General features: G+C 37.0%; 2 protein-coding genes across 2 annotated transcripts in view; one reads left to right on the top strand and one right to left on the bottom strand.

The window, feature by feature from the left end:
- Nucleotides 1-1,159: 1,159 nt before the first annotated feature.
- LOC129280780 (enoyl-[acyl-carrier-protein] reductase, mitochondrial-like) lies at nucleotides 1,160-14,321 on the top strand. The gene is made up of 7 exons (XM_064111803.1): nucleotides 1,160-3,026; nucleotides 4,821-4,952; nucleotides 5,539-5,682; nucleotides 6,454-6,656; nucleotides 7,287-7,360; nucleotides 9,356-9,489; nucleotides 11,227-14,321. Exons 1-7 carry the CDS (start codon nucleotides 2,981-2,983, stop codon nucleotides 11,391-11,393), a joined length of 900 nt encoding a protein of 299 aa, XP_063967873.1. The 5' UTR covers nucleotides 1,160-2,980; the 3' UTR covers nucleotides 11,394-14,321.
- LOC129280074 (nucleolar protein 4-like) overlaps nucleotides 13,966-20,196 on the bottom strand; it is an 18,542-nt gene continuing 12,311 nt past the window's right edge. The window contains exon 7 of the mRNA XM_064111804.1: nucleotides 13,966-19,460. Coding sequence (XP_063967874.1) covers nucleotides 19,300-19,460 — 161 coding nt within the window. The 3' untranslated portion in view covers nucleotides 13,966-19,299. The remainder of the gene's footprint in view (nucleotides 19,461-20,196) is intronic.

Genomic DNA, 20,196 nt, shown 5'->3' with positions numbered 1-20,196 from the left:
AAAGGAATGGGTGATGGATAAACAAAACCAAGTCAACTCTAACAAGTTTACTAATTAGAGCACAAATCAGAAAAGCATAGCTGCAATGGTATTTCCATTTAAAAAGTTGTGGCACTAAATTTCGCTTATTTTCACATACCAGTTATATGCATATCCTGGTCAGTATGAAATATTCCACATGTCAAAAATTGCACAAAAAGACCACTACCTCTTGTCAAATATTTCCAGGGTGACCAGACGTCCCGTATTTCCCGGGATCGTCCCGTATTTTGCTACATAAAGGAATGGGTGATGGATAAACAAAACCAAGTCAACTCTAACAAGTTTACTAATTAGAGCACAAATCAGAAAAGCATAGCTGCAATGGTATTTCCATTTAAAAAGTTGTGGCACTAAATTTCGCTTATTTTCACATACCAGTTATATGCATATCCTGGTCAGTATGAAATATTCCACATGTCAAAAATTGCACAAAAAGACCACTACCTCTTGTCAAATATTTCCAGGGTGACCAGACGTCCCGTATTTCCCGGGATCGTCCCGTATTTTGCTACATAAAGGAATGGGTGATGGATAAACAAAACCAAGTCAACTCTAACAAGTTTACTATTTAGAGCACAAATCAGAAAAGCATAGCTGCAATGGTATTTCCATTTAAAAAGTTGTGGCACTAAATTTCGCTTATTTTCACATACCAGTTATATGCATATCCTGGTCAGTATGAAATATTCCACATGTCAAAAATTGCACAAAAAGACCACTACCTCTTGTCAAATATTTCCAGGGTGACCAGACGTCCCGTATTTCCCGGGATCGTCCCGTATTTTGCTCCTTTGTCCCGGCGTCCCGACAAACCCTTCCCGGGACATGCACCTATCTGTCCCGTATTTTTAGAATTTAGAACAAAATGTAGTTGGTACATTGAAAAGTGACGAATTTTCATTAATAACCAAACAGATGACGAAGCAGAGACAACAAAAAATCGATTTTAACTAAACTTTTGCAAGTTCTGCGGGTGATTTTTATCCTAACCCAATACATTGCAAACGAGCTGGCTTCCTGCCTGTGTGTGGCAGGCTATATGCATGTAGGATCGGAGCAGATTCTCAATGGTGCAAACAATCTCACATGATAAACAGTTTTTCCACCAAAATAATCACAAAATCGGCGGGAAATTTTTATGATCATATTATAGATTCGCAGATCACTGATTTAATAGGAGGAACAAGTTTTTTTAGTTTTCATAACTGGATCTACATGTAGTTGTTTTAGCTTTCGTTTTGAGTCTTGTGTATATAGGATGCCGGCGCTGTTTCCTCTAATTTGTAAGTTGACAATGTTTCACTTTGAAATTTTATTCATTTCTAAACCACTTAGTTTTTCAAAATTTTGAAGATAATTCTAAAAATGCCAAATATCATCATTTCTGTTAGATGATTGGATTGCTTTTGTTCGCTTGAAGTTTGAACTTTTTCCTCTTTCATTTTTATTCTTCATCCTTCTATCCTTCCTGCTGCTTTTTTTGTTCCATCTATCTTTTAATATTTCCTACCTCTCTTTCCTGATCCTATCTTTGTGTTAATTTTCATTCTTTCCTTCTTTCTCTTATCTGCCCTTTTTATTTCCTTCCTTCTCCCTTCCTCACCTATTTCTTTTCGTTTTTTCTCTCCTATAATTATTATTTTTTCATTCTCTCCAATCTTTCCTCCCTCTCTTTCATTCTTTCTTTCATTCATTCTTTATTTTATTTTTCCTTCTAATACTTTCCCATTATTCTTTCTTTCTTTCCATCCCTCCCTTCCTTCCTTCCCCCTTCCTGTTTTCTTCTTTCTTTGTTTCTTTCAAAGAATGAAAACATTTTTCTTTCCTTCATTCTTTGTTTCCTCCTCCTTTTTCTTACTTTAATTTTCTTTCTCACCTTTATTTTGTCTTTCACACATCTTCCCTTTCTTTCTTTGTCTTTCTTTCTATATTAGATGAATTCAAAGAATGACAGAAACCTTTTTTTCTCTTTTATTCTTTCTTTCATCGTCCTTTTAATTATTCTAACTTCTATCATTTTTCCCCCTTCATTTTCCCCTTCATTTTTTCTTTCTCATTTCATTTCTTTTCTCTCCTTCATTCCTTCGTTCACCCTCCCTTCCAATTCTTTATATTTTTTTTCACAAGTATAACAATGTGTAGCCTTCTTTGATGATCTTTTTTTATCGATTGTCCCGTATTTCATTTTGTGAAATCTGGTCACCCTGATTTAAACCCTTTTTTTAAACTACATGAATTACCAGGTCCCAGTATATTGTGCATATAGAAATATGTTTGTACATGATTGGCTTAATGACATTAAAATACACTTTGCCACACTAAGTACATCAGTATTAATTTTATATTTATAGAGAAAACATATTGCATCTTGCACATACCCTTAATTGCCTTCTACGGCGCATTCTCGAACAATTGACCTAGCAAAATGGCGGCGGTCACGTGACTTATCGAGTTCGCCAGCGATGTTTTGCTTGGGTGAACACGACTTCCACGTATTTCTAGTTCAGTGGTGACCACCACAGAGCTGGATAAATTATGCTTCTACCTGTTTCCGGTGAAGCATAATGTTAGGAAGCTCTGTGATTCAGCGACAGTAGTCTTTTTCTCACCTGACACTCAATATTTGTTCACTATTTTCTTTTTTACACTAGAATTATTGCCAATTTGTCTTGATAGAGGCTATCAAGACTTCTTTATCAGAATGCATCACGAGTAGAGTTTCGTCCAAACAGGTGGATGAACCACTATGCAGGTGAGCTTTGGGTCTTCATCCACCCGGGATATATCCCCTCTTTCTTTCACACATTCTTTCTAGACACCCTAAATGTTTTCTCCACATTATTACTAACTTAAGAATTGCCTTTCAAATGATTATTCTGCATCTAGGTTGGTGAAGAACTCTGTTCCAGAGGTTTATGATGACTCTGTTCTCATCAAGATGATAGCATCTCCAATAAATCCTGCAGATATCAACTCCATACAAGGTGAGAGCAACTGATGCTAAGTTGATACACCCGATCATTGATGATACACCTAAAACCTATTTTAACATTATTTCTCTGTCATGTTAAGTTTGTAAAATTTTGCAATTAAAGGTCAAGTCCACCCCAGAAAAATGTTGATTTGAATAAATAGAGAAAAATCAAACTAGCATAACGCTGAAAATTTCATCAAAATCGGATGTAAAATATAAAAGTTATGGCATTTTAAAGTTTTGCTTATTTTTCACAAAACAGTGATATGCACAATTCAGTGTCATGTAAATGAGTCAGTCGATGATATCCATCACTCACTATTTCTTTTGTTTTTAATTGTGATAATTATACAATATTTCATTATTTACAGATTTGACAATAAGGACAAAGTTGACTGAACCATATAGTATTAAACAATGCTAATTCCACATGTTCAGGGAGGAATTAATCATTATTTCACTTGACAATGGGGAAAATTAGAATGTTTCATATTTCATATAATAAAATACAAAAGAAATAGTGAGTGGATGACGTCATCAGTCTCCTCATTTGCATACCGACCAGGATGTGCATATAAATGTTTTGTGAAATTAAGCGAAACTTTGAAATATCATAACTTTCTTATTTTACATCCGATTTTGATGAAATTTTCAGTGTTATGCTTGTTGGATTTTTCTCTTTTAATTTAAATCAACTTTTTGTTTGGGTGGACTTGTCCTTTAAGCTCAGGGTTGGCAATTCACAAAGAAATCTAGGCATTGCTGCCTAGATGGGAATTACTGGGAAAAGCTTGTTAATGCTGGGAAGTACTTGAGATGGGTAAATTGCCATTTCGTCCACTGCCAACACGTCCACTCCCCACATGGTTTCCTTTTAATCGTCTAGTGCCATTCTGTCCATCAACATTTGGTCTAACAACCATTTGGTCTATTAACCATGTAGTCCAATCATCACTTCGTCTAATCACCATTTCGTCTTTGACCATTTCATCTCATAACCAGTTGGTCCAATATCCATTTCATTTTCATTCATTTTGCGCAATTTAACACTTGGTCCAATTAGACCAAATGGTATATGGACCAACTGGTTATTAGACGAAATGGCATTAGACTAAATGAAAGTAGACCATGTGGTGAGTGGATGAACTGATGGTAGACCAAATGATAGTAGACTAGTCGGCAATTGGACGAATTGGCATTATTAGACGAATTGGAAATAAACCCTTAAGACGTACAGGGAGGTACAAGGAAGTGCTGGAATATGCTTGAGAAACACCTGGGCAATAAATGACAAAATTTGATAAGTACTTTGTATTTCCTTCCCTTCATTGCCAACCATTTCCAATTTTCCTCTAGAATTGAGTAGGCCTATAATATTTACCACCAGTATTTTCCACTCTGTCCAATCTTGATTAGCTATTGGATGTCAATTCATAAAGCCTTAAAACATGCAAGACTTGATAAAATAGGAAATGCCAATTTAAAAGATTACTTACTACAGTGGAGCGTTGTGGCCCAGTGGATTAGTCTTCTGACTTTGAAACCGAGGGTCCTGTGTTCGAGTCCCAGCCATGCCTAATTTCCTTCTGCAAGAAATTTATCCATATTGTGCTGCACTCAACCCAGGTCAGGTGAATGGGTACCCGGCAGGATTAATTCCTTGAATGCATGAGCGCTGAAAGGCAGCTCGAGCTAAAGCCGGGATAATAATAAGGATAACATCGCGCCTCGGAATGGAATATTTCTAGATAGATGGCGCTATATAAATGCCTATTATTATTACTTCTTTTGAATCTTTTCACAGGTATCTATCCTATCAAGCCCGACTTCCCAGCTGTTGCAGGATTTGAAGGTGTAGGAGAGATCCAAGAAGTTGGCAGCAATGTCAAGCAGTTGTTACCAGGAGAGAGAGTAATATTTCCAGCCAGTGTGACAGGTCAGAACAAAAAAATGTCAAAATCTATGTCATTCAGTAGCGTATGCAGAGGGGTGGTTACAGGGGTTCACCCCCCCCCCCTTACATTTTTTTTGAAGACCTTTTTTTTTTTTTTTTTGCTTGTCAAATTCTTTTGAGGTACAAACAACATACAATTTGTGATGAAGTCCTTTTTTTTTTTTTTGGGGGGGGAGGTTGTCAACATTTCATTCAGCTTGACCCCCCCCCCCCCTTTCTACAATCCTGTGTACGCTACTGGCTTCATTGCATTAGAAATTTTGCTCATAGCTATTTCAAAAATTGGCCCCATATAGCATACGCCATGTTTACCTCCCTCAATGTCATTGGCTCATATTAATGGAGAACAGTAGACATGTCTATCTTCCCTATGATGTTTAGGTATTGATTATTTCCAAGGGAAAAAAGTTAAATTGATCTGCCAGTCATATATCATAAAGATATACAACAAATAATGTAATTTAACTCGATTGATTGTAACTTTGTGCTAAAATGATTTTACAATCAATTGTATCTTTCGTGTAATACATGGCCCATATGAAATGAAGTTGTATTCCCGTTCAAACAGGTACTTGGTGTTCCCATCTCGTCTGCCCAGCCAGTCAAGTGATGGTGGTCCCTAAGGACACGCCCCCGCTCGTTGCAGCGACCGTTAAAGTCAATGCATGCACAGCTTACAGAATGCTGGCCGATTTTGAGAATTTGAGAGAAGGTGAGTGCTATGATTGCTTGAACATCAACCAAAATTTTGGAGGCCCTTTGGCTTTAGGCCCCTCAGCTTTTCCAGCCTCTGAAATATATACATGTATCCCAGTGTAATTAGGGTTAAGTGCAGTCTTATCACTGGTAATTTTAGAAAAAAATGTGTACATCAGATTTCTTCAACATATTTCTTCCATTGGCCATATGCAATTCACCCACTAAAAGGTATTAAGCATTGTATGATTGCTAAGTTTTTTTAATGTAGTAAAATCATATTTACCTTCTTGGACTATAAATGTCATAAAGGACTTTAATAACACTGTCATAACTTTGCCATTATGGCAAGTGAACACTGATAATAATGCAAATTACCATAAAGTATTTTTGTGCTCTGAAATAGAAAATTAGTGATGTGAAAAAGAAAGAAAGAAAGAAAAAAAAAAGAAAGAAAGAAGGCAAAAGAAGGAAGGAAACAAAGGGAAAAAAAAAAGAATGAAAAATTATTTGGAAAAGGACCCAACATCTAGCTGGAATGCCATGTTTATTTGGTTACAAAAATTTGTCGGCAATTACACAATTTCTTCCAGTGTCCTTTGGTACAACTATTTCATTCATATATAAAGACTTTACAATGGGTGGTCATTTTTGTTAGATTCTGTTCAAACTCATTTTGAGATCCTTACCCCACCTGGCATTTATCTTAAAGTGACTCTGTCCTCTCCAAGTTCATACTTTTCTTTCAACTTTTCCCCCTCTTTTCTTTAACCCTCCCCCACTCAAGGTGATACCGTGATCCAGAATGCTGCTAACAGCGGTGCAGGACAGGCCGTCATACAGATTGCAGCAGCCAGGGGCTTAAAGACAATCAACATTGTGAGAGATAGACCCAACCTGACTGAACTCACAGACTACCTTCATGACCTTGGAGCCACCGTTGTAACAACAGAGGGTGATCTTCGAAAAAGTGCTTCAACTCTGCTTAAGGTATATGGGAAGGGGGTGCTTTCACAAAGGATATCATTACTTTTCATCGCAAGCATTTGTATTTATTATTGTAAATACGCTAATTTTAGACACATACTCGTTGGTGGAAATTTACTCATTTTATTTTATACAAGAATTCATTATGTTCTTGTTGAGACTCTTATACTTCCAGCTGGGGGTTAATATAGTGTAATGAAATCTTAGCTCATCTCATCTTGTTTTCCATTATTAATGGATGAATAGAAAGATTAATAGATGGATGAAAAGGTACTAGGCAGAGTAAAAGCAAATTACAAGGACTTTCTCAACCCAACGAGTAGCCTGCTTGTGCCTTGCCTGCTAATCAGACCATATTTTGCATGCTCATACCTCAGGAACTTCTGAAGCTCATCCCGAAACAGTATGCTATGGTCAGCGTGAATGCAGAAAATAACTATTGGGTATTTTAAGGCCAGGACAAATTTTCATAATTCATAAATTGTCATAGACGTGTACAGTATTCTGGTGATGGAGTCAGTGTGAACATACCTTAGATGATCTTCTGTCACCTGTGTTTATTTGTTCCTATGATTTTTATGTCATTGTATTTTACATTATTTTGGTAAATGCTCTTTCCCTGTTTCATGCCAGGACTTGCCAAAACCTAAACTAGCCTTGAATGCCGTTGGAGGAAAGAGCATCATAGCACTTGTCAAGCAAATCCAGTAAGTTATCTAGTTTGCATTGCTAGATACCTTTTACTATTCTTCATACTGATTGTATGTGCTGCAAATGTAGTTGAAGAAATTTATTGCAGTCAATAATAATAATAATTATACTTGCTTTTATAGCACCTAATACCTCTTTATCAGATGTCTCTAAGCACTGCTCTACAATAAATGCAGCATAAATACCTTTGATATTTAAAGCTGAGCTACTGTTACTCGGTCAATCCTTTCAAGGAAATAATTTCTGCCAGGTACCCATTTGCCTCACCTTGGTTGAGTGCAGCAGAATGTGGATCAATTGCTTGCTAAAGGAAATTCCGCCATGGCTGAGACTTGAACCTATGTCCCATGACTGTTTTAAAGCTTGGAGACTAATCCACTGGGCCCCAACACTCCCATTTGTTTTTCAATGCATATTAAAAAATATAATATTTACACTGAAAAAGTCCCAAAAGTAACAATGTGGGGATAATTTTCAACATGTATTCTTGGGCTTTCGTCCCTTTGATCAGATGAAAGTATTATTTTTGACAGACTATTACACTTGGGTGAGCACTGTCCGTCTTGGTAAAGCTCGCAGGTATCGGTTTAATGCTTATTTCCCTGCTGTGTCAAGGAACAAAGGCGAAAAATGGGGAAAGATCATTTCCATGATCATGTGGAAGCGCCGTGGTGTAGCAATTCTGACTCTCGCCTTGTAATCAGAGGGTCGTGTGTTCGAATCCCACCATGGCCTAGCGTCCTTTGGCAAGGCGTCAATCCACAATTTGCCACTCTCTACCCAGGTGTTAAATGGGTACCCGGTAGGATGTGAAAGTCTATGTAGTATGCCCAGCAATTGAGTCTTGAACTCTCGTTGGAATGCTTCCCAGGGAGTAGAGAAGGTGCATACATTGTATGCGGGCATGCAAGGATCCGATGACCGGGGTGATAATATTTCTGTAAAGCGCTTAGAGACGTCGTTCTGATGTGTTAAGCGCTATATAAATGCGGAATATTATTATCCTCACAAGCTGTCAGTATTTGTATACTGGTACAATTTTCCCTCATCTATACCCTCTCTCTCTCTCTTTGCTTAAAGATAAATGCCAGTAATGATTTGAAAGGGAGTTCCAACAAAATCCAGTCATATGACCACCCGAGTGTATGTGGTTATAAGAAATATGATGCCAGAGGATTCTGGAAGAAATTGTGTAACTACTTAGAAATTAGCAAAATAAGCATGGGATTTGATAAAAAATATCAGGACTTTTTCCGAGGAATAACAATACTGTCCCACTCGTGCTTAAATCTGTGTTGGTAATCTGTGTGAACATTTTTTTTAGCGTAGATTTCATGATTTCACAAAGTTCAGCTCAAAGTGAGTTCCAACAAAATCCAATCAAATGACCACCCAAGTGTATGTGGTTATAAGAAATATGTGCCGAGGATTTTGGAAGAAACTGTGCAACTACTTAGAAATTAGCAAAATAAGCATGGGATTTGATAAAAATGTCAATACTCTTCCAAGCAATAACAATACTGTCCCAATTGAGCTTATCAGTGTTGGTAATCTTCATTGTGAACATTTTTTTAGCGTAGATTTCATGATTTCACAAAGTTCAGCTCAAAGTGAGTTCCAACAAAATCCAATCAAATGACCACCCAAGTGTATGTGGTTATAAGAAATATGATGCCAAACGATTTTGGAAGAAATTGTGTAACTACTTAGAAATTAGCAAAATAAGAATGGGATTTGATAAAAAATATCAGGACTTTTTCCGAGTAATAACAATACTGTCCCACTTGTGCTTATGTGTGTTGGTAAACTTCAGTTTGAACATTTTTTTTTATCAGCTTAGATTTCATGATTTCACAAAGTTCAGCTTATGTAACTGTACAGGATCTGGATCCATGATGATATAGTGACGACTAAGCTCGTATTTCAGTTTACAGACGTTCTCATGAAATCTGTGTTTACTTCAACTACTTTCATTATTAAATCTTTAACAGGGATGCTGGCACTATCGTTACTTATGGTGGAATGTCCAAGCAGCCTGTTATGGTCCCGACTGGTTCCCTCATCTTCAATGATCTCAAGTTCAAAGGATTCTGGATGAGCAGGTGGCACCAGCAACATGCAGGAAGTAAGTTAGCTATTGGCATTGCTTGGCCCCGTGTCACAAATCAATAAGATTGATCCCATCAACCTCAACTTAAATGGAAATCCATCAATGTCATAATTTTTTTTACAGGAAATTTGCACAATGTCCATTGTACACAAAAATAATCACACTGAATTTTCAAGGAAACAATCGTATGAGTATCCATCATATCTGGAAAATATTTTGAGAAAACATGCATTTTAGATGTTGACATTGCTGGCTTGCCATGGTTGTGGTTGATTGGATCAATTGCAGCTCTTTGTAAGATGGAGCCCTGGGCCCCTCTTACAAAGAGTTGCGATTGATCTGATCAATCGCAACTATGGACGGCCAGCAATGTCATATGCATATGACATTGTGCATATTTGTTCAAAATATTTTCTAGCTATGATGTATATTCATGCATTCATTGTTTTCTTGAAAATTCCCTTTGCTTCTCTTTGTTAACAAAGGACATTGTGCAAATTTCCTGTAGAAAAAATTATGACACTGATGGATTTCCATAGAATTACGATTGATTGGATCAATCGTAACTCTTTGTAAGATGGGCCCCTGATGTCCGCGGTAATCTTTACCAGATCGCTTTGAAGGGGGAGTGAACTGACCAACGCTGTGTGACGTCTCTAATTGACTGTATGTTGTAAAATGGCTAGTCTTATACCTTTTGAGATTAAGCATTAGTAATAATAATAATAATAATAATACCAACATGCTTATATAGCACATATCACTGCCAAATGCATCCCTATGCGCTTAATTGGATATATATTACCCTGGCTTTAGCCCCGCAGCTTTTTACAGCGCGGTGGCATTTCAAGGAATAGAGTCCTGCCAGGTACCCATTTACCTCACCTGGGTCGAGTACAGCACAATGTGGATAAATTTCTTGCCGAAGGAAATTACGCCGTGGCTGGGATTCGAACCCACGACCCTCGGTTTCAAAGTCCGAAGACTAATCCACTGGGTCACAACGCTCCACACGTTAGTAGTAGGCCTATAGAGTGATAGATTAGCCTGTTATTCTATTTGTGTACATAAGCTTAAATATTTTTTTAAGAGGAAAGGTACCTATTTTGTTACTTGGTAACATAATTATTGGAGTGAGTAGTGAATGAGTGTGTTACAATTCAAGAGGGCCTATATGACAAGACTTCACTGCTCATCATGTTGCATTATGGTTAATGAATCTGGTCAGATATGAGTATTTTAAGACTTGGGATGGGGCTATTAAAGGCTGATGGTTTGTACCCCCTTAAAAGCTTACAATATCTGTTCTTTGCAATAAATCTGCAACGATAATGGTTTGTGCAGCATCGTTTCTTTACTTTTTCTATTAAGTCTCGCACAACCTTGAGATCAAATTGGTACAATGTTTCGAAACCACGCAATATCATATAAGTGCAAGCAAGACCCCATATTGCTCCAAAATGGGATTTCATGTACGAATCCAGTGCAATTCTGTTTCTAACCAGAAATTCATAACTAGCAGTATTTCTACTTTTACTGATTGAAATCAATCAATTTCATGATGTTATGATCCGAAAAATATTGCCAACAATTTCCATTGAAACAAACTAAAGAAAGGTGAACAATTAAAGAAGTGCATTATAAATTTCAAAAACACTGAAATGCATAAGCTATTGTGATACCATTTTTTGTTTGTTTGAAAACATTATGTAATTTCCTCATCCATTTTCTTCACAATATCAATTTAAACAGGCGAGGAAGCCAGACAGATGTTTGATCAGCTCTGCAGATGGGGTGGATCGGGGCAAATGAGGGCGCCCCAACATAGACTGGTTGATATCGAGGACTATCGCAGCGCCCTGGAGAAGGCGTTGGGTGAATATAGCACGGAAAAGCAAATTCTAACATTCGGATCATGATGAATCTTTGACTCCTACTAGGTGACCTTTGAACTCTTGAACTATAGAGACCCGTTTTCTGTTCATTATCTCTCACAGATGGCCTTAACGTGAAAACAAATTGATTGGCACCGTGTGTGCGTGGTCTCTTAAGTTGGTCTTATTGCCTATTGAGATAACTATATTATGAATAGTGCAGAGAATGAATTAGCCTGTATATTTCTTTGTACAGGTATAGGAGAATGAAAATGTTTGAGGGGAAAAGTACTTGTCTTGCTACTTGGTAACATATGTGTACATGTATTCTTTGCAGTAAGCATCTAACAAGGGGTGTTTCACATTAAAGATCTCACTGAAATTTCCATTTGCATCAAATCACCTCCTTGGTCAGGGCTCCGTCTTACAAAGAATTGCGATTGATCCGATCAACCACAACTATGGATTGGCAGCAATATGTCAACATCTAAAATGCATGTTTATTCATAATATTTTCTAGATGTGTATAAGGCTATTCATTCGTTCATCGTTTACTTGAAATTCAGTGTGTTTCTCTTTGTTTACATAGGATATTGTGCAAATTTTATGTAGAAAAAAATATGACATTAGTGGATTACCATACAGTTGATCAGTCGCAACTCTTTGTAAGACGGGCATGCTCGCTTGACATGGGTTGGCATGAAAAATAAGCATAACTTGTAGTCGTACTCAACTCTTTGTGAAACACCACTCAGATTTTCTAACACCTCATGCAAATTTTCAGTCTTTAAACTTAAAGGATTCAGGCCCCCGTTACGATTATGGCAACTTAGCCATCCAATGGTAACCATCACTGTAACGCTGATCAACAGCCAACCAGAATCAAGGATTCCATGCAAGTTTCCGTTGCATGGCTAAGTTACCAAAATGGTATCATTCATGCAACGGGGTTCACGTCCACATACAAAAATTTGGATGATTTCATCAGAAATGAAAGTAGGCAGGACCACCTAAAATCCTTCCAGCCTGTACAGGTATTCTAAAGTCTGGTTTAATTCATGCCTTGGCTGAAATTGAGGGAAGCCAAAAATATTGAAACTTTTGTTGCACTCTGCATTTCTTATGTTTACTCTGTTACTTTCCCGTGCTCCCTTGGTCAGAGAAAGCAAGTTTGTTTTCATCCCAAGGCAGTAGGTCATTAAAGGCCCTGTCATGACGTTCCATACAAGCCTTGTGGGTCAGTTGCGAGCAAGCTTCCGCAACTCACCTGCACAAAAGTTACTTTTCTGCGTATACATCTCACTGCATGTCAGGTATGTGTGAGATGTTAATGCGGGCAATCTGCGGGTAGCATAAAAAATATAGCTTCTGAAGGTTACCATGGCGAAGAAGAATAGTGTAGTAGGTTTCACGGTACACCATGTATCTTTCTTGGGCAAGTGTTGGTCCTGAAAAGGACCACCCAAAGATACATGGTGTACCGTGAAACCTACTACACTAGCATAAAAAATACTAACCTGTGAGTCACAAAGCTTGCATGGAACAATATGACTGGGACTTTAATGGTTTGAGTGCCAAATGTGCCGATTGATTTAAACTCTTCTGTTCGGGGGTTGTGTCACATTTGGCCACCCACAGGTACACCACAACTTTGGACCAGAGTTTCAATTAAATCGGATTTCAGAATACAGGCATCTGGGTCTTATACACCTCTACTACCAAAAGTCTGTATTGTGTCTTTTAGCAGTAATCTTCCTACGAAGGTACTCGGCTTTCAAACAGATGGGGGGAGGGGGGTGCCTTGGGAGGGGCAATGGATCCCCCCTAATAAAAATACACCCCCCCCCCCCCCCCAAGAAGAAAAAAATGGAAGGGAATGGAGGATTCTTATATTATTTTCTGAATATTGTGCCAAAATTTATCACAAAATTGAATTTTGGAATTGAAAAGATCAGTTTTCTTGCTGTCACTCACAGCAGCTTAGACATTTTGCCCCATATGTTGGGTCTGCACCCCCCCCCCTCAAAATTTCTGGCTCTGAAGGAGCCAAGTATCTTTAAAGATAAATACCGGTTGTGGAAACAATCTCAAAATAAGCTCGAACAGAATCCAATGAAATTACCACCAAAGTGTTTGTATGTATAAATAAAAAGCATGTGCCAAATAGCTCTGGAAGAAAATGTGTAATTGCTGAGAAATGAGCAAAATAAGCACAGAATTCCATCAAATGTCGGGTATTTTTTTGAAGCAATATTAATACACTGTCCCACATATGCTTTTCTGTGTTAGTGATCATCAGCATTATCGATTTTGAGGTAAGATTTATGATTTTACAAGGATAAGTTTACATTAATGTCCCAGATCCAGATGTATAATAATATTTTGACAATTAACCGTGATTTAAAAGACTATCTCATGGAATAATAGTTTGCTGCAACTACTGTCTTTTACCTTTAATGGTGATCTTTCTGCATTCACCATTGTTTTGTCAATGATGAGGTGTGAGGATTGCTGATGAAAAGACGCTTTTAGGGATTCCTGCATGAAAGACATGGCTAAAACTTTTGGTACAATAGGTGCTTCAATCACTACGAAATAAGACTCGCTGAAACTGAAATTTGTGCATTATTTTTGTGTATTTTTTGTCTATCAGTTGACAAAGTGCAAAATAAATAAGTTTGACAAAAAAGGATGCTCAGAAATGGAGCCATAAAGAGTAAGAAAATCCCTAACATTTGGAAATATCTAAAACATGTCAAAATTGACAGGCTAAAAAACTCGAACAATACTGTCAAGATATATCTCTATGAAAATCCCTCTCATTACAATAGCTTACTCTGTTACCACATATGAATAGCAAGTGAACAAAGACATCTTTGAAAGATATAATGTACAATGAGATTTGTATACAAACAAATGCTAACAGTTATTGATATTCATCATTAAAGGCTAAAACTGTATTAGAAACAAGTTTATTGTGTGCAAGGTATACAAACTTGTCCTTATTTCTCTTCATTGAAAATCTTACATTGAGTCCACCATGGATCTCTTTGTGTGAAATTATTATCTATACAATTTTCTCTAATATTGTGCAATGCAAATGCAAATTCTACAGTGAATTATGATAATTCTCAATTGCTATTAATCATCATAATTTGTAAATACTCCCCAAGTAAAACTAGGACTGTTATTCTACATACACGTAATAGAGCCGAAAGTAAAACTGAAATGTAATACGAAATAAATCATGTACACAGACCCTGTAAAAAGAGATTGTTTAGAGAAAACGCCAAACAGAAATCGACAAAAAATTGTTTAACTTAATATGATCAATGCAACAGAAAGAAAACCTAGGTAATATTGCAAACCCAACACAAAATATGAACATCCAAAAACCACATTTATGTGAACTTATCATACAGTGTGTGAACTGAACAGACTCAATATAGTCTTGAAGAATAATGCATCTAATTATCCAATATCAAACCAAACACAAATATCTTCCTTAATAGCTATAACTGGTGAAAAGACAAGTGCCTTTGTCTTTTTCGGCAAGACAACGTAACAAGCTGATACTGACTCTGTCAATAATCTTAAATAAACTAAAATACTTCTTTTATAGATTTCAGAAAAAAAAATTGCTAAACTATAAATGATAAAACATGATATTGCACCAACATGATGTCAACAGCTTCGAAAAGGAAGGAAATGAGATAGAAGGTAATACTTCTTGCAGTTTACACGCAACTGCCGGGTTTCACATGTTTCTAAATCACGATATCAACCCATCTTACTGTTGTGTTAAAAAAAATGGCAAAAATAGATAGAGTTTCATCTGAAACAGTGAATCCCAAACCACACAAAAATCAAAAGAAACACATGGATTAGAGAGTGCACTTTTTTTATGATAAATCAGCTAATCAGATAACATATTTTCAGTGGCTTGTACATGTAACTGTTATGGTAAGTTTGTGAAAATAACAAATGTTATGAAATGGGACAAAGAAGTTGCAATTGGTGGATTCAGAATACAGTGCACCATCTATCGGTTGCAGCGGACAGGCCAATTTCTAACTTTGGTGTCGACATCGCTCGCAGGCGCAGGCAGCGCACAGTGCGAGTATCAGTGACTGTGATGCTTCAAAAATGAAAACCTCAAGGCAAGAATTCACCAAAAACAGTCTAAGATTCGTAAAGAAATATGCAGCAAATCTCTCTCTGGCCACCTAGACCCTAAACACCATAATGTTATGCGAGCCGTCCGAGTTGCGTCGGCTAGCGCAGAATAATGGCATGCGTGCACTAGCACGCGTAACAGATGGTGACTTTTCGCCATGAGGCATTGCAAATTTGGGCCTTTCAGCTGCAACTGATAGGTGGCGCACCGTATTGCGAATCCACCAAATTGATTTGAAGATTAGTAGCTCTTAAGAGATAGTCTTATTCCCAAGACAGTGGATTATGCGGATGAAACGAAGTATTTCATAATTTCATAGTTTACATTCATTTTCTTTCATATCCCACAAAGTCCTTAAAAAAAATACATTACAAGCACATTAATATAAATTGCAGTTGCTTTGAGGTAATAAATAAATGACATAGCACACCTAGTATGCACATAAATCTACAAACATAAAAGAGTTGTTAAATTACATATTTCAAATATAGAAATTAACTTTCCAACTTAAAAACATTGAAAATGCTTAGGTGTATTTAGCAAACTACCTGATAATATGTGAACCAATCATAATCCTACAAACTTGTCCAAACAAGCAAATTCGAAGACAAAATGCAAACACTGTGAACGATATTAAACTTTGTCCGTGATTACATGCAACTATTTTGTTATTAAAAAGTAGAAAATTTGTAGACACATTCTTGATGAAAATCTGTACAATAATCACTCCACAGTCAGCAAGCAAGGCCATTGTTATGCTGAAACACTTCTTGCTTCTAATAGTACTTTCGTGACATTACTTCTTTTATAGAAAAAAAAGAAGAAGATATATACTAACATAAATTACTCAAAGTACTTTCAAACATTTGAAATGCGCATCTCTCAACCTTAAAGAACAAAGTCCAATTTTAGCAGAGTTTTGGCTTTTGAACACTTGGTTGTACTTGTAGGTACCTCCTGTAAATATTTTGATGGCCCCATTCTAAGAATTCCTTACAAGGTTACACGATTGTTAAGTGTAGACATACTGTAAATTGGCACCCGAATACCTCGGTTTACTGAATTCACCATTCCAGCCATGTAACAGTCTTCGTTCTAGTGAAGACGCTTAAATCTTGCACATTCTGAGAGTTGTTTTAAAAGGGGGGGGGGGTGAAGCTAGCTTTGAATTTTGTGGTCTGATATTGTGAAACAGTTAGCAACCCCCATCTACGGTCCAGTACAATAGTGGATTTGTTAAAAAGGCATCCAATCTTATTTATGTTGTGTAAAATTGGAGAGCTCTATATGTAAAGGGCATAAAGCAGTTGTAATTGATTCTGCACTTTACAAGCACCAAGTCAATTGTCATTACTGCTGATGACACCCCCAAAGTGAATCAGTGGCCATTGTTTGGATTTTGGCTTTTTAAGACAGGTTTACCGATTACAATTGGTCTTTTTTTACATCACCTTTTGTGACATCCATAACAACATAATATGGTTGTATGTGCCTGTTGAAATGGTAATTAATATTCGAAGTTGCCAGAACAGTGCATGTAAGGTAAAATCCAATTGGACCCATGCCATAAGCAAACATTAGTTTCATAAAAGCCACCTGAATTTGCAATAGTACTTGTACAAGTGATTTTTCCCCTTTATTGTGCAACCTAAACACCACCATAGTAACAGCTATATACCCAAATAGTGTAGGTGTATTAGCACTTGTAAAGATCCTTTGAGAAATGATATTGCACATATGATCAGCACACCCAAAGTTGAAAGAAACCAAGAAAAATAAACCAGAGAAACAGAACAAACACCTTGTCAAAACCCAACAGAAGGAAATACATTCAACAAGTATAAAATCATCAGTAAGAAATATTGAAAGAGTTAAACGTATAACATATTTACAATCAAATAGGCAATAATGCCAATTTTCTCCATTTAACATAATCATAATATATTTGCACACTTTTACCTTTGAGTTGTGAGAAAGAAATTCATGGCAAGATCTTTCTTCAAAATCCACCACAGTATTCAATCATAATCTGAACATGGCTTTTAAAAACTTATACTAACTTACTAAATCTCTAGTAATGTGTAATAATAACTATAAAACATTTTTGCTATAATATGCAATGCAACACTAAAATCAGCATTGTGAACTGTTGAATAGTAGCTTCAATCTCATTTGTCAGTCCCTCATTAAAACGAGGTAATCATATTGTGTAGATATAACAATAATTAAAAGTGAAACCTCTATGTAAAGACAAGCCAAAGGAGAAGAGAAAAAGTGTTCTTAAATGAGCAGATACTATTTATGGACCGGTTCTGTTTCCTTTTTCAATCAGGGAAAATTTCTAAAGGGGAAACCTCACTTGAGATCTTTTGGATTTCAACTCTCTTTTGTTTTGTTTTTGTTTTTAAGGGAGCGGTTTAGGCATCGAGCTTGTACTGAGAAAACATCTAGATATGAGTTAAAACATCCCATATATGGTGGTGTTTTTTAATCATTGTATTTCTTCACAATTACATATATTTCTTAGAGAATATCATTCAGAAGGTGATTCAGAGTCACTTATTAAGACAATGTAGGAGATTTAGTTTGATATACCATGCTTGGAATCCAAACACATCCCACATTCACATAGTTAACTGTCCAATTTGGATATTTCCCCACAGTAAATAAAATGATAACACAAGTAATCCTAGGTGTTTGGGGAATAGACATTATGGGCAATATTCTGATAATTAAACCTAGGTTTAACCCCAGTCTAAACTAAAATTTTGAACCAGTTCTCTGGAATGCTGGCTTCATAACTACTTCCATATTTGTGGAAATTATTATGTACCAATTAATCATTAAAATTCACTTTATTTCTTGTATTGTCATATTCACCCCATTTCATGACTCCATTACTTTTTTGCAGCAGGATAAGAATAATTTTCAACTGGTGACAAAGTTGACAACTGGCACTCCATAAAAGTGTGATCTAAGTTGGCCCAGGTTTAACTAAACCGTGGCTATCAGAATACCACCCTAAGTCTAGTGAAACATTCCCATGGATTGAATAAAATGAAGTTCAAGTTGGAGCAGCATTTGTTCTAGCTCAGTGGCTGACCTGGGTCCATTACCACAATGAATTGCGATCAATCGATTGATCTCAACTATAAAAATCCAGCAAACCCAACATCTAGAATGCTAATGTCTGTTCAAAGTAACTTGTAATTATGAATATATGGGCCAGTATTCTGAAGTCCGGGTTTAATCTAAACTCTGGTTTTCAAGTTGTGGTTTAACTATGGATAGCCAATAGTGGCATAAATCTCTAACAGTATAATTTCAATGTATGGTGTATGGATCTATCAACTCATTTTTCTCTCAAATCATTTGTAACTGTTTCGGAAGGAAAGATTAGATAGCTCTCTTCACAATTCACGATTAAGGAAAGAGCACGGTAAAGGTAAGGAAAAATTTTGACATTTCTGGCTGTCCATAATTTCAGCACAGAGTTAGACCATGGTATAAGTTGAACCCGACTTCAGAATACGGGCTGTGATGTGCAGTCATGCATAATTGTCGATACAAATCAGTTTGCTCCTCCCCATTGCCAAAGGAATGTTGTGTTCATCTATAATATTATGACATTGGTGGATTTACGTAGTTGTGGTTGATGACATCAATCGTAGCTCTTAGTGAGACGGGGCCCTGTGGAGGAATGTGGCCAACTTCCGATAACCGTCATTTCTGGAATAAGTGATGTGGAGTGAATCAGTCAAGTTCAGATGTTTTTCAGTTTAGTTGAAGCAGCATTTGTTCGAGCTCGTCGGCTGACCTGTAGAGGAAGGCGGCCGACTCCCGATAACTTGTGATGAGCTGGCGGATGTTGGTCACCTCCGTCTGACTTAGCTGGGTTTTCGAAGTCATCTTCTTGACACTCAGATCTGTTGGTCCTTGGAAGGAAATAGAAATGATAAATGAAAGGGATACACCGACGATAGAGACTTAACTGATTCTAGGCTAGTCCAGATTGGACCTTGGTGTTTGGAAAGGGAACTTCCAAACAACAAGGTCCAATCTGGACGTAGAGGCCGTTCTCATTACGCTTTCTAAAACTAGTTTACTGGAAACCGATTCAGAAGATCGCTTTGCTAGCGTTCCCACTTGATCACACGAAAGTGGTTTTCAAAATCACTTCACGTAAAGCGCTCTTGTTGCTATGGAAACGCTCTCATAGGGGTGACATGTTTTGCGCGAAATTCGAAACCGCAGCATAGGCATTCTACACCTGTCGTGTGGAGTAGCGCGCTCAAAATGTGCGAAGATCGCTTCCCGAAGAACGGTTGTGTCATCACGCTAAAACCAGTTTAACGAGGCAAAGCGATCTTGAAAACTACATCGCAAGGTGGTTTTCCAAACTGGTTTGGAAGATCGCTTCCAAGACCGTTTTGACCGTTCTCACTACGCGTTAAACTAGTTTCCATTAAACTAGTTTCCAGTAAACTAGTTTGAGGAACGTAGTGAGAACAGCCTCTAATTCTAGGCTGCTATAAAAACCCAAGAGGGAATTAGGTTGAAAAAATATGTAATTATTTTTTAAAGGTAGTCAATGGGTTAAGTTCTTCCAGGGGAGCGTTTCATGAAAGGACTCGTCAGACATTTAATCTGTCAAGTCCTGTTTAATCCGAC

The sequence above is a fragment of the Lytechinus pictus genome, chromosome 17, assembly GCF_037042905.1.
Source record: "Lytechinus pictus isolate F3 Inbred chromosome 17, Lp3.0, whole genome shotgun sequence".
Taxonomy (NCBI): Eukaryota; Metazoa; Echinodermata; class Echinoidea; order Temnopleuroida; family Toxopneustidae; genus Lytechinus; species Lytechinus pictus.
This window is presented reverse-complemented; position numbering and strand designations above follow the sequence as displayed.